The sequence below is a fragment of the Channa argus genome, chromosome 11 (assembly GCF_033026475.1).
Source record: "Channa argus isolate prfri chromosome 11, Channa argus male v1.0, whole genome shotgun sequence".
NCBI lineage: Eukaryota > Metazoa > Chordata > Actinopteri > Anabantiformes > Channidae > Channa > Channa argus.
Genome location: NC_090207.1, coordinates 10,028,033 through 10,042,038, shown reverse-complemented (window position 1 = coordinate 10,042,038; position 14,006 = coordinate 10,028,033). Strand labels below are relative to the sequence as shown.

At 39.3% G+C, this 14,006-nt stretch overlaps 1 protein-coding gene across 1 annotated transcript in view; it reads right to left on the bottom strand.

Annotated features, from left to right (window-relative positions):
• Positions 1 to 14,006, bottom strand: part of fbxl17 (F-box and leucine-rich repeat protein 17) — a 196,258-nt gene that overhangs the window by 54,797 nt on the left and 127,455 nt on the right. Inside the window, exon 9 of the mRNA XM_067522586.1 lies at positions 6,422 to 6,498. Within this exon, the coding sequence (XP_067378687.1) occupies positions 6,422 to 6,498 (77 nt within the window). The remainder of the gene's footprint in view (positions 1 to 6,421; positions 6,499 to 14,006) is intronic.

The following is a 14,006-nucleotide window of genomic DNA, read 5'->3' as shown; positions in this document are numbered from 1 at the left end:
TGGAGGAGGAAGGGGTTTGGTTTGGAACAGGAAAAATGAGTAATTAAGGAGAAAATTGTAGTTGCATGATGACGATGAGGGTGCTGCGCAGGGGGTGAACAAATAGGAGAATAAGACAATGGAAAATTGAATGACAACAATAATCTCACAAGCTGAGAGATAGGTAAATACAGATGGACATAACAATGAAATGCACATCCCAGGAGCTCAGTCCTTCTTATACAACAGTCTGGAAGATGGGCTGTCATTGTCAAGACTTCATATTAGGTGCAATATAGTTGGAAAAGAGGATTTTTCTCACTTTTAATTTTCATTCCAAAGACTTTTAATTGTATCCTTGATGTTCTGCAACAAACAACCCCAGGAGCCTGATGATTCATCTATACCACAGGATGATGTTACGGCTATTAGTATTAATTATTTAAACAGTGTTTCTATTTTTTAGGGTGTTTAGTATGAGGGATGGTTTTAAATAATAGAATATCCATTAGTTTCATTTGACAAAAATGCTTTATAATGTAATGATATTTGTATTATATGTGTATTTACTTTTTAAAAAATGGACACAGGACTTTCAGGTAAGCAGATATAAACTGCAGAATGGTTTCTTATAATCTTAGCTTACTCTGGTTTATACTTGCACGTAAAAGAATTAGCTGTTTCTCTGGTTGATGGAAATGCTCATATTCTGTACTTGTGATTCAACCAAAGGAAGTGTAAGTCCCTCTAAGCCTTAAAAGTACTTACATTGCACAACACTTTCGAAGCTTGAGATAATTTATCTGACTTCGTAGGTCTATTGCAACAGCTTGATGTCCTCTAAAAGCAGACCAAAGCTGCTCCTTTTCTTTTCTTTCACTTATACACCATCTCCCACAGGTGTCTCTCACTTGATCTCGTATTTGCACAGATGTACACAGAAGGCCATGACTGACAAGGTAAGACATCGTGCGGGTGAAATAGGAGAAATACCATATGTAAAGATCGGAGGTGCCAAGGTCTCTGTTTTTGTCCCTGGATAAAGCGAGTGGGCTACAGGAAATAAGATAAGCACAGGTAAATGTACACACACACACACACACACACACACACACACACACACACAAATGGATGCACATGAATGCAAAACACATACATATAAGCACTAAAGGCACACAGACAATGCACAGAGTGCAGGAGTAAGAGGAGATAAGGAAGTATTGCTGTCTATCCAGGTGTGTTAAAGACAGAGTGTGGGCCACTGGGTCAGTCAGTGAGGATGGCACTGGTGGTGTAAATATCTGATGAGCACTGAGAGAGAGGCTGAGTAGGTTTTCTCATCAGGATCCGATTTCAAGCCCATGTATAGTGGCACTTTTATTTCTGCTTGGAAAATGGACACGGTGAGAATGGCATCTGTATGCCAATAGGAACAGGGAGGTCTTAAATTATGTAAGTTGTGTGACATTTAATTTGGATTTGTCAATAATATATTGTGATATCTGCTTGCCATGATAATTTGTCATGGTGTCAATATCGCAATATTGGTGATACAGGTGCGTGCTGATGTTTCCCATCTCGCATAGCCCCCAAACAGAACAAAAGACAAGAGAAGCAACATCAAACCAAAATGTTAAATTCATATTCTATATTTTTGCCTACTTAACAGGTTTATTTCTTTTAATGTTTGATGGTGTCCAGGAGTTTTTTAATTCACTGACTATGTTTGCTTATCTCCAAAGACTTTTAACCAAAAAGATACTGTTGAATTGTACTACTGTCATGTGACCACATATATTGTTACAGTGAAAATATTGTAAAAATATGATATAGTTTTGAGTCTGTATTGCTAATGCCTACTTTAAGTAACTGTGTCACACATGGGTGAGTCACCTTTGGCTATCTTGCCAGTTACTGGAAGAGGAGCCAAATATTGTTTTTAAATGTTATTACCTATTTGATACCTGTTCAGCATCACTTCAAACCATTTCAGTTGACCCTTCTATTGCATGAGATTCTAAGAGGCCAGTGTTTCTTTTTAAAATTGGTATAGAAATGTCACAAGGAATTTTACATTTTCACAGATCTGCAACAGAGGCAATCAGTTTCCAGAGCCCAACATCTCAAGTAACATTTAAATATCTAATTACTTAATAGGTTGGATGTAACATGCTGCAAGCGCACAAGTGGCAGTGATAAGTGGGTACTCTGTAGATTAGGGGTTCTTAAACAAAGGGTCAGGACTTGAAATTGCTCAAAGGCCTGCAGCTGGAGGGCGCCCATATGAAATGATGAGTGGTATTATCTAAATAAGCTTGGGTCCCAGGGTAATACTAAATGCATTCCATATGGCTTCTCTATGTTTGGAGAGCACCACTGGTGTCTGATTAGATCAGGGTTTACTTGATACACTGTGTCTCTGTGTCTTTAAGGTCTGTAGCGTAAACATTTCTACAAATATTAATTGAGGAATAAAATATTAATTAAATGAAATGCTTTTTAATTAAATGAGTCAGACCTTAAAACCAGCTAATGCCCCACTTTAAGGTGTTTAATTCATCGGTTTTAAATGAATATTGCACACCAATTTTAACCCTTTGGTCTTATCTTATTTCTGTCATAGAAATGTACAGTACCTTCTAAACTTTATTTTTCACCTTTTCACCCACCTTCCTTGATCTTTGTTTATAGGGATATAATACAGAAATAATGCCAATGCATGCACATGAACGTGTGTGTGCTAGCTATTAATAGCTGGTGAAAATGTCAGAGACAAACAAACATGCCTACCAAGATAAAATGGACCATGTGTGGAAGAATATTAAGTAGCTTAATATTTTGAGTGTGGAATGAAACCAGGAAACTTAGATGCAATACTTTTAGTTGTTGAACTAAATCTGTCAGTAACATGAATATTACAGTTCCCATCAATCACTAGTTGCAGGTGTGAAACACCAACGGTTACGGAAATTCATACCTTTTATGAAATATGTGCATCAAAGAATCCAGGTGTTACAAGTCTCTGCACTGCCTTAATTACAACCAAAATGTTATTTAGGATAATTTGTTTTTATGCTCTTTGATAAATGAGAGAGAAGACGTTTTTTTCCACAGCACTAATAGGGCTTTCAGTAAGATCATTACGCACCTCACTTTTTCCATTTGTTTCCTCTTCCTCACAAAATAATCTCTAAAACCATCTGCACTGGGAGTAAAATTACATGTTGCCCAGCTCTCTCTTTCTGTCATCTAAACCTGTCTTTATGTCTCTCTCTGTCTGTCCTCAATGCTTCTAGAAAAATTACACAGGAAGAAAAACTGGGAGGAAAAAACAGAACACTCAAACGTAAGAGGCTTGTGGACATCTCGAATGCACTCTGAGAGGCCATTAATAAAAATAATTAGCACAGGAGATGGGTGGAAAAAAAACGGAGGCTGGCTTGGCAGATGTAAAATCTCATTTCTGTTATTTAATTTATCAGGGACTGAAGCAGGAAACCCACCAATCATTTTGTTAGAGCACAGAGCTCCTGCAACAGGCATCTTTATCCTGCAAAGAAATACACGTACACACACATTTAAATACACACAGATCCCATCATCGGCCAAAGAGGGCCAGAGGGGTCATTAGTGAAGGAAGAAGATCAGATATCACCAATTCATCTTGGTCAAAATGATTAGAGAGAGAGAGGGGGGTTATACAGTATAGAGGCGTGGTTGTGCACATTCCAGGTTTAATGTACTTTTGTGATCTTGGAGTCATTAATCAAACACCAATAGACAGACAGACACACAGACACACAGAGGTTTAGGTTCCGAGAGGTCAAGGTGATTATTGTAACAGAAGTCGGCAACAAACTGCGACTTGTGTTAAAGAGTTATCATTTCTCATGTCTCCACTCTGTGCTGACCCATACAATTTTTGAGAAATCTTTAGTAAGTTAATGCCAGGCACTAACACTGTTTTCCATGTATTTAATCAGTCCTGACTTCCAAATAGTTAAAATAGTTGTAGTAATGTATCCCAACCACACAGCAAAAAACGATGAAACAACTTCTGAAATTCTACATGTACTATGTATACGATGTTCAAGTAGATCAGTACTTATATGTCAATATTGTTCCCTGTATGTAAAGGTTTAGAAAAAATCTCTGAAAAGTTTTATCATGTAGTACATCCAAACACCATACACTATCTCAAGAACCTTTGCAGGCTCATAAAGACCCAGCTCCTGACCCAGACTAAATCTTTTACCGCTCAGGCAAACACAATGGAAGTGACAAACAGAAGGCTTGTTTCTGTCTTATCTATTCGTGGAATTTTCTACAGGCTAATAATCCAGACAACAGCAAGTTATAAAACAAACAACTGAAGTGATATTAACCATAATGGCAAAAAGGGGCCAATGTATGAAAACTCCATGGGATAAACCAGCAGAAGAGCAAATACTGTGTTATTTATTATGTGCAATTTAATTTAATCTATTGTAATTTGGATCAGAGTTTTGACTCCCAACTACACACATACAATCATACTGTTTTACTATGGAGAGTTTTCAGCAACCTACTATTATTATCATTAGTTGGTAAGGCAGACGTCCACGGACCACAGGGTCAGTGGTTCGATCCCTGGCCCCGGCTATTTGTTGGAATGTCTCTGGGCAAGACACTGAACCCGCAACGGCCCTTTACCATCCCCAGCTGTGCAGTGTCGGTCCAAGCCCGGTAGAAATTGGGGAGGGCTGCGTCAGAAAGGGCATCCAGCGTAAAAACTGTGCCAAGTCAACATGCGGACAATGATCTCCTGTGGTGACCCAGAACTCACGGGTTAAGCCGAAAGGAAAAAAATAAAAAATAAAAAATAAATAGTATACCAGCATGTTGCAGTTCTACTTTCTTCCACCAGGCATCGCAAAGTCGTTCTCTCGTCCCCACTCTTTAATGCCACACTATACTTAAGCTGAGGAAACATGAAGCTTTCTGAATTTCCTTTTTCCTTGTGCGTTTGCGCCGCAGCAAAAGAAAAAAAAAAGGGGAAGAGACACACGGCTGATTCGGAACAGGTACTCTCTGAATTTAAAAAGTCCATGGGGGAAAGTGACGTGTTTAGACTTCTAGGGGGCACTTTGTGCTAGTTACATTTTCCACTAGACTTTAGACTGGCTTTGTTTTAAAGTGAGCGTTAATGATCCCTCCTTTCATTCAGCCTTTTACTGAGCTAACTTTTCTTATCTGCAGCCATTTTTATGCCGATGCACAGTTGAAAAAAAAAGCCAATTAGAAACCTGGTTAACCGTATACTGTATACTGTGCAAAGAAATCCACGCTCTCTGACAGAAACATACCTGGGGAAATCAGGTCTCTGTAATCCCCTACCCGTATTTGGAAACCAACTTTCTTATTTACATGACGGTTAAGAAATCAACTTTCCCTAGAAAGCAGACTGTAACCCAGTTACTTAAGTCCATGTACTGTAAACCAAATGATGAGACCATAACTATATATTTGTATTTCTCATCCATTCTCAAAAAAGTGTTTTTGTCATCTGTTGGGGAAAATGCAATAGCAAAATACATGACAACAGTCATGGCAACAGCATGTATTTTATTGTGGGCTTTATTTTCTGGAAAATCGTGATTGTTTCGCAGCAGGCTAAAGAAATGAAAGGAAGCATCCCCTCCTATTTTTAAGCCACCTTGTAAAGCCTACCTGTGAGTTGCTTTGTGTAAGCTGAGCGCCACATATAGACAAAATTTCACTGTATTGCAGGCTGTGCTGCAGCAGATGTGATGCGATCACAGTAAACAAAGCCAAATATTGCTGCGTAACGTGCCACTTTCAACTCTCACAACTTTACACAAACAAGCAAGAATACATGGGAAATGGCATTTCAACAACAAAGACGCACAAGGAATCACATCATTGATGCGAGCAGTGATAGTAGGCGCTGCGCTCCTGTCAGTTCTAAACTACTCCAACTGTGTATTGTACTGTAGCTAATAAAAGACTCTGCAAAACATACGGAAGAATTGAATCAAGCAGAGCAGTGAGGCAGCGTAAACAAAATGAAAGGCTGGGATGATGCTAGAGGGCTATACAGACTGTCTCGCTGTACGCTGGGCAGGAAAACACCTTGCATGTCTCCTGTCACACAATAAAAATTGCTCTAATCCACAAACACAGGCAAATGCAGAGAAATCCTCCTTCCACGTTAGTAGTACAATATGAACGTCCAAGAATGGCACTAAGGAGATCTAACTAACACTACTTTATTCTGTGAGAAACTTTTCAATAATGTTTTTACTGTTTGCAAGTCTCATAAGGGGCGAGTTGTAAAATCAAATGAGTCCTGAATCATGGTTGTGACTGGAGGCAATAATAGTTTTGATAATAATGTTGGAGGTTGACTGCAACAAAGGGACAGTGATTGAAAGTATCCTACCGTGGTCTGTGATTTTACAAGACACAAGATAGAGCTCCTTCAGACTTCTCCCCTCCTTGGCGATGATTTCCACACACCTACAGACAGCCAGAGAGAGAGAACAAATGTTTAAAGTGTCACCTGAGGCGTGTGTCCTGTATATTGCATTTCACTTTTGCTTGAAGGCAATTTTGACCTACAAAGGCATGCACCCATACAGCAATGTCTCTTAAATTCCTACACGCACACATGGGCGTGCGCACACACACACGCACACGCACACACACACACACACACACCCACACACGATTATTCCACAGTAAAGGTTAAACAGTACAGCTGCAGGGTCATAACTGTTCAGAGATTCTGTCTCTGCTTCTTTTAACACACACATTAATAATTAAACACCTGATCTGATTAAAGAAGCACACACTAACACAGCAGGAGTGTATGTGTGTGTATAAATGAGTCTGCACAGAAACACACATTCATAAAAAAACTTGCTCACTTCAAAGGGGGATTTCTGCATTCACCCCAGACCCTGAGCCCAAAGGACCTACAGTATGTGGGTTGTGTGTGTGTGTGTGTGTGTGTGTGTGTGTGTGAGTGTGTGAGAGAGAGAGAGAGAGAGAGAGAGAGAGAGAGAGAGAGAGAGAGAGAGAAAGAGAGAGAGAGAGAGCATACACTGGAGAGGGCCAAGGGGAAGATCAGAGTATCTGTATCAAATAATCCTCTATAAATGCCTCTAATGAGAGGAGGGTGTGCAACAACTAGATTTTGATCAACACATTTGACCTATCAACCTTCAGGAGAAAAGGTTTTGATCTCATGCTGGTGTTCTATCATGAATATTCAGAAGACAAATTCACACACACATAAAGTATTGCTTTCTCTTTAACGTAAAAAAAGGAAAAAAGGTATGTGGAGCTGTCGGCTGTCACTGAGCTTTATGTCAAAGTAAAACAGAGAATAATATTGAAGTATTTGTTCTGGTGCTTTCTAAGAATGTGCCCTGTGCTCACACTCCTTCAAGCAATATGATTGACAACTGAAGGAATTCTAAAATGCAGCGCTCATATTCACACACTGGCTTATCTATCCATAGGCCGAGCTTGATGCATGAGGGCTTGTTGGAAGACTTTGAGCTTCTTTTTGTTGATGTTTTTATGCCACAGCCTCACAATGTGGCAATCGGCAGACAACACAGAATGCAGATCAACACTATTCAGTACAGCAACATTTCCTTGGGAGAAAAAAAAAACAAAAGATTTGGAAGCTACCGTGTTTTTGTATCAGGTTTCACTTAAGGTGACACAACTGGTGAATGTGACTTGATGTGTGATATATCACACTCTAGGATCAAGGGGGGAAAGACGCTAGTGAGAGCAAAGTAAGAATGTGTGTGATATTTCCAAGATCCTTCCTTCTGAGCTGGGCCAAAGCTGTTAAAATGTGCAGTGGCCTATGTGCTTTAGTTCACTGGGCCGCATCTTCATATTTCACCTCTTCTATTAAATTTCTGTTGCAGTGGTCCTGTGAGCCTCTCCACATTATCAAGTTGTCCTTTTGCTACTTTTTCTTTCACCTTTCTCACCTCTCCCCGTTTATTTTTCTCTCATTCTCCTCGTCTCTTATTTCATCCTTCTTAGTTTTTCCAGGCAAGAGTCATTCGCTCCGTCTGTGGCCTTCTATAAGATGTGGATGAGAAAAACTCCACTTTTAAAATCCTCAAATAGGACCCGCTGGTCATTCCTGACCCGACTCTGTGCTGTGGCCAGCCTCAGCTTACATTTAGTTCAGCCAGCAGGATCATGATTTCAAACTGTGTGCCTTGGGGCTCCGGCATTAGAGCTGCTAATGAATGAATGCAGTGTGAAGAGTCAGTAAGGAAACAGATAAAAAGAAAGTGATTCAGGGATGCAGCGATGGAGACTGTGGCAGAGAGCATCCACTGGGAGCTTGTTACACTGTGGCCAGGTCCCCAGGGTCAGAGCAAAAGCAATTAGATCAGACATCAATGAATGAGGGAGGGAGGAGAGAAAGGGGGTAGAGCAGGAAATAAACTGAGCAGAAATGTCTACACTGTAGCAGTGGGCCTTCAGTGGCTTCAGAAGGTTTTGAGACCCCTTTAACTCCTACATGCTTTGTTTTGGCACATGTATTAAAAATCAAACATTTAAAGATGTCATTTAAAAGTATTCAGGATTTAGCCCATTTAGCTCTTTAGCACATTCTTCTTAAAGGGTCCTGTCCAGCAAACTGTCCAGAAACTGTCCAGCACTGTTTGAGCTACGAATGCTTCAGGTCACTGTGATGCTTCTGACCAGGTTCTCTGTCCATTTTATACCTGCCAATAAAAAGTAGCTCCATAACACTATCCTGCCACCGCTGTAAGGACGATTAGCCAGTTGATGAGCAGTGCCTGTAGTTCTGCTCAGAGAGTTCAAATTTCGTCTCATCACAGAATCTTTTTCCTCATGTTCTCAGAATCCTTTAAATACCATTTGGAAAACAGCAGGCTGACATATGACTTTAGTTCAAAGTGACTTCTAAATGAGTAACTACTCTACCATAACAGCCTAAGACAGCTGTCTTTCCAGGAGCTTCTCCCCTCTGGACAGGTGATTTGTGAAGCTCTGCAGAAGTAACCATTGCACGCCTGGTCACGTCGACAACGATACATTTTGCTTGGTTATTCGGTTCAGCCATATGGTCACCTTTAGAAAGAGTCATGCTGATTCAAAATAATGTAGGTCACTGAGCTGTTTGGAACACTTAATGAGTTCATCACAAAGACTACCTTATAAGAGGCAGGGTAGTACAGAGATGGGGATATGTGGGATGAATGATTGTGTATGATTGTGTAAAGATTGTGTAAAAGAGACACTGTGTAGGTTCATGCGAAAGGCAGGAAAAGAAGGTTAAGGATTTGAAATAAACTGAAGAAGAATGAATGGTTTTGAAAATGTTTCAGAAAATTTGAGAACACATAATCAAAGCTTAAGTTCAACACTGCACTGAGTTAGTCAAAAGTGGAGAAAAAGTAGATGACCAAAAAAAAAAGATGACAAAAATTAGGTGTGAGTTGACAGAGATGTTAATGAGAATGGCTTCAAAGAATAACAGCTAGAGATACAGCCAGAACGAAGGGATACAGCTAGAAAAGGAGTAATTGATGATAGCAAGTAACTAAGTTACGAAAATCAAGAAAGTTGTTACTGCTACCAGCGGGGGAAAAGATGTTCTTCAGATGCATAAAAAAAAGTCCAGAGGAAGCATTTTGTTATAGTTATACAGCTAGCCAATATACAGCTGAAGGCCACCTTTTCCAATAAAATGACAATAAAACTGTTTCCATGACAACTAAGGGGCTGCAACTTTAACTGATTAGTGTAACTGGAAGGCAGGCGGAAGAGAAAGGACCAAGAGAGTGAGCCTTACCAGGGGTTGGTCCGTGTTTGGCTCACTGTCACTGCGCTGATGGCACAAACAGCTAGAGGTCGACAATAAAACTGTCACTTCTCCCCCTATCTCATTCTTACAGTCGTACACAAACAAAATAAAACTTTGTTTTGGTTCTTGGCGGATCCCAGGGTTTGGGAATTTCTCATCCTTAAACATAACATCATACAGTACACACATTTTCTATCGAAATTAAATTATTGGACCCACACAACTGGACCTCAAGGACTTTTGTTTAACCCGAAAACGTCTTTTATATTTAATTTAATTTTCTTGCCAGCCAACTAGCACTGCCTCCCAAAGCCTTTTGCCTTTGTTTGTCTCCACACTAAAGGATAAGAGGCTAAAACACTGTTTGAAAAATAAATAAATTTTATAAATGGTTGGTTCTAACCATTTGCAACTCAATTTCTGAGATTATTTACTGTATTGTAGAGGACTCACAACAGTAAGTAACAATTTAATGATGTTGTACAGAGCAACTAAAAGAACCAGATGCAGCTACTTTACATTTTTCCAATCCCTGGGAGAAAAAAACATTCAGAATGTCTTTTGGAAACTTGATTGCTCTTCTCTTTGAGTTTTTAGGAAGAAAACTCAATTATGTTACTTTGAAACCATGGTAACTACATCTCATCTATCTTGTGATTAACGAAAGCATGAGCTAAGTGGTGCAAATTAAAGCAGAGATGTCACTGATGGAGTAGCCTAGATTTTTTTTTAGACATCCATTTTAAACATCCAATTTTATTTCTTTCTGGAATTAAATTTGCTCTTAGATTACATTTGCCCACCTTCTGCTCATTGCCACTGTAAAATATACCTACAGAATATTAGCTCACTGAAAATTATTTTTCGTTTTGGAAGCTACTGCTCATTTCCTAACAGCAGCAAAATAAAATGAACAGAGCCCATATTATTAAAATGCTGTTTATACTTGCTGAAAATCATCAACGTAAAGACTTGTTTTAACGGTCTTGAATAATGAAAGGGAAACTGTAGACCAGTAGTATCAATGTGATAAAACCCGCTCTTTACTACACTGAAAGTAAAGCAAATGGACTTTCAGGTCAAGGCTAAGGCAGGTTTCTCTTTACCTTCTTTCTTACTGCAAGGTGCTCTAGTGAGTCATCACCATCTCAGCAAGCATGAAAGCTTTTAAAAGTCACTCTGTACATCTTCTGTGATGTGAGCACCTTTAAAGCCACGATCAGTGTTTGAAACATGAAAGGTTAAAAAAAGAGGATTAACACTTAAAAAAAAAAAAAAAAAAAACCATCAGCCAACCGCAGGATGCTGCTCCTATCTGAGCTATACTGTTTATTGTGCTCAAAGCTCCCTGATGACTACTGACCTTTGTAGTTTTGTGTGTGTGTGCGCGCGTGTGTGCGAGTTTCATTGTACATTCAGAGGTTAAAGCTTGATAAAGCCAGGTGATCATCCCTTAATCCTGGATCACTGTTTGAGCAAAATTAATCTCTGTTATAAGCTTGTTTCCATGGTCATACTGCAAATTTGGAAATGTATAATGTGCACTGCACATGCCAATTAGTGTTACTTTTCACTTCTATTTATTTCGTTATTTTTGACAGGCTTTCGGTTACTAAAATGGCCCAAATAAACAAAACGTAAGGACAATATTAGTTAAATTGATCAGGATCAAGGTATACTTTGCATTTCTGTATCGGTCTAATGTATTCTACAGCACAAGTGCACTGGACATGAGTCCAACAAACCGCTGTAAAGTTTGTTAAGCACTACTTTAAAATGCTTTCTGTTAAAATTCCAGTTTTCAAAAATAAAAAAGTCCAACCAACAGAGCAACTGAAATAATCCTATACTGAGACTCAAAAGGAGATATGGGACAAGAATAGAAGGACAAAGTGTGAGGGACAACCCAGTTTTTGTGTGTGTGTGTGTGTGTGTGTGTGTGTATGTGTGTGTGTGTCATTACAAAGAATGTCTTATTGTGCTTGTGTGAATGTGTGCATGTGTCTCTCAGAGGTGAAGCTAATCTTCTTTTATGCAGCACAGCCAGAGGTATCCAAGTAGACAGGCAGCAAGAGGAAGAATAGTCACAATACTTGAAGAAACAGAGGTCCATATTTATCACAAAGACGGCAGACAGTCTTGCAGCTAAACAACATGTGTAGCGCTTCTCTTTAGCTAGCCAATCACAATGGAGCAGGAACAAAGACGCGGCTGGGAGAATGTAGGTAGGTACACTAGCACGGTGCCGACCAACACAAGGCCTCGTCTCGTCCCGCTCCTCACATGGTCCACAATTACACAGCTGTCCAGCCACACAAAGGGAGCAGGGAAATAGAAATAGAGGATTTTTTTTATGAAAAAGAGGAGAAGAAGAAAGAAAGTAAGCATGAAATGTATGAAGAACAGCGGTTGAAGGTCTAGGGAGAGGTTGAAAACATAAAAGAAGGAAGAGGAGGAGGCAGTAGAAACGACAGACAAGGGCTTAGACTTCCATGGCTGTCTGTAGACTTAATGAAATGGAGGGGCGGAGCAGCAAAGAGGAAGCGAGTAAGGCAACAAACGGGTTATACTTCTGTGGAGAACACTCCTTCAAAATGGTGTTGGCTGTAAATTTTCTTTATATCAACCATAAATCCATACCCATGTGTAAAGAAGCAGAGCTCTGGGTTCTTCAGCCAGTGTGCAGCACTGGGTTTCTGGAATCATCTGCCCACAAAAACTTTAAGACTTTTTTCACTGGGCTAATATAAATCGATATAAAAATTTCCAATACCTCAAAAGAGCTCTTCAGTAAGCGAATCTTACATAGTGAGGAAAAACAACAATCTTAAATTGAAGTAATACTGCTTTTATAGAATGAGGAGGGACATGTTCATTGCTTTTAAAATTGCTGACTTTCTGATAATATTTGTAGACTTGGACAATAGTTTTGGAGATTTAAAAAAAAAAAAAGATTTTAATCAAAATAACCTTTTAAATAAATATCAACAAAAGGGCCCATTTAGTACTAGGTTTTATTCGGTTGTGCTCCAAAAAAAAAAATTAATTAAAAAGTTTACATTTTATGATTGGACTGGATCTTAAAGATGCATTGGATGTCATGTTATTTTATTTTAAAAAAGCTGTTCATCCACATATTCCACACATTTTATTTTTCTAACACCTTTTCAAGAGTGTCTTGGCTATAAAATACGTAATGAGATGGTGATCCAGAACTAAATACCGTAAATTCAATGTATAAGATAATTCAGATATTAAACCGAGAGACATATGCCATACTGTATTTGTTTATTATATTATGACATTTTTTAATTACAAATACAGAGGGCAAGGCAACAAGAGACCCTTCTTATCTGTCTGTGTGTGTGGAAGCGTATGCACATGTATATGTGTATGTGTGTGGGTGTGTGTGTGAAAGTTCCAGCCGTCTGAATCAGGGTCTGCTTCAGCAATTAGGGCCTGGATGATTTCCCAGGCTAGCCCACCATACCCTCTGCTCAAATGAGAATCACATTCCTATTGTGTTCCACCACTGTTAATCATGTTTTCAAACGAATCTGCAAAACGGCAAGGCATTCCAGCAGCTTGTCATCAGCCTGCTCAAAAATGTGCCGACGGGGTCATAACTGAAGCCATAAATGCCCATCATCCCCGGCTTTCCCATCCAACCTGTACTTTTTAGTTTGCCTGGAAAAGGAGAGGCAAGAATTGGATGATCAAATTTTGTAGGCCCTCTAACAGAAAGCAGAGTCACCATGGCCTTTATGTGCCATGTTCCATCTCATGCTCAGTAAAGGCCCTTTAAATACTCAAAGCATTTTCTCCAGATGTAATTGCAGGGTAAAACACTTCTAGTACTGCACTAAGTGGCCAGGTTCCAATACAGAGACAGCAGGAGTCCTACACTGAGCAAAGGGCCATTTGGCAGTTCTAAAGATAGAGACATTAAATAATATTGAGTTCAAAAGTTCAAAAGACTTCTCGAGATGTTCTGATATAAATTCACCTGTAAACTCATTGCCGTTATCACATACAATATCAGCCTACACCTTCACAATCTCCCAAAAAACAAGTGACACTCATTCACCAGTCAATTTGTCCATCAAAAACTATAGTGAAAAGCCAACTAAGCACTTTGTGAGGTTAAGCGGCA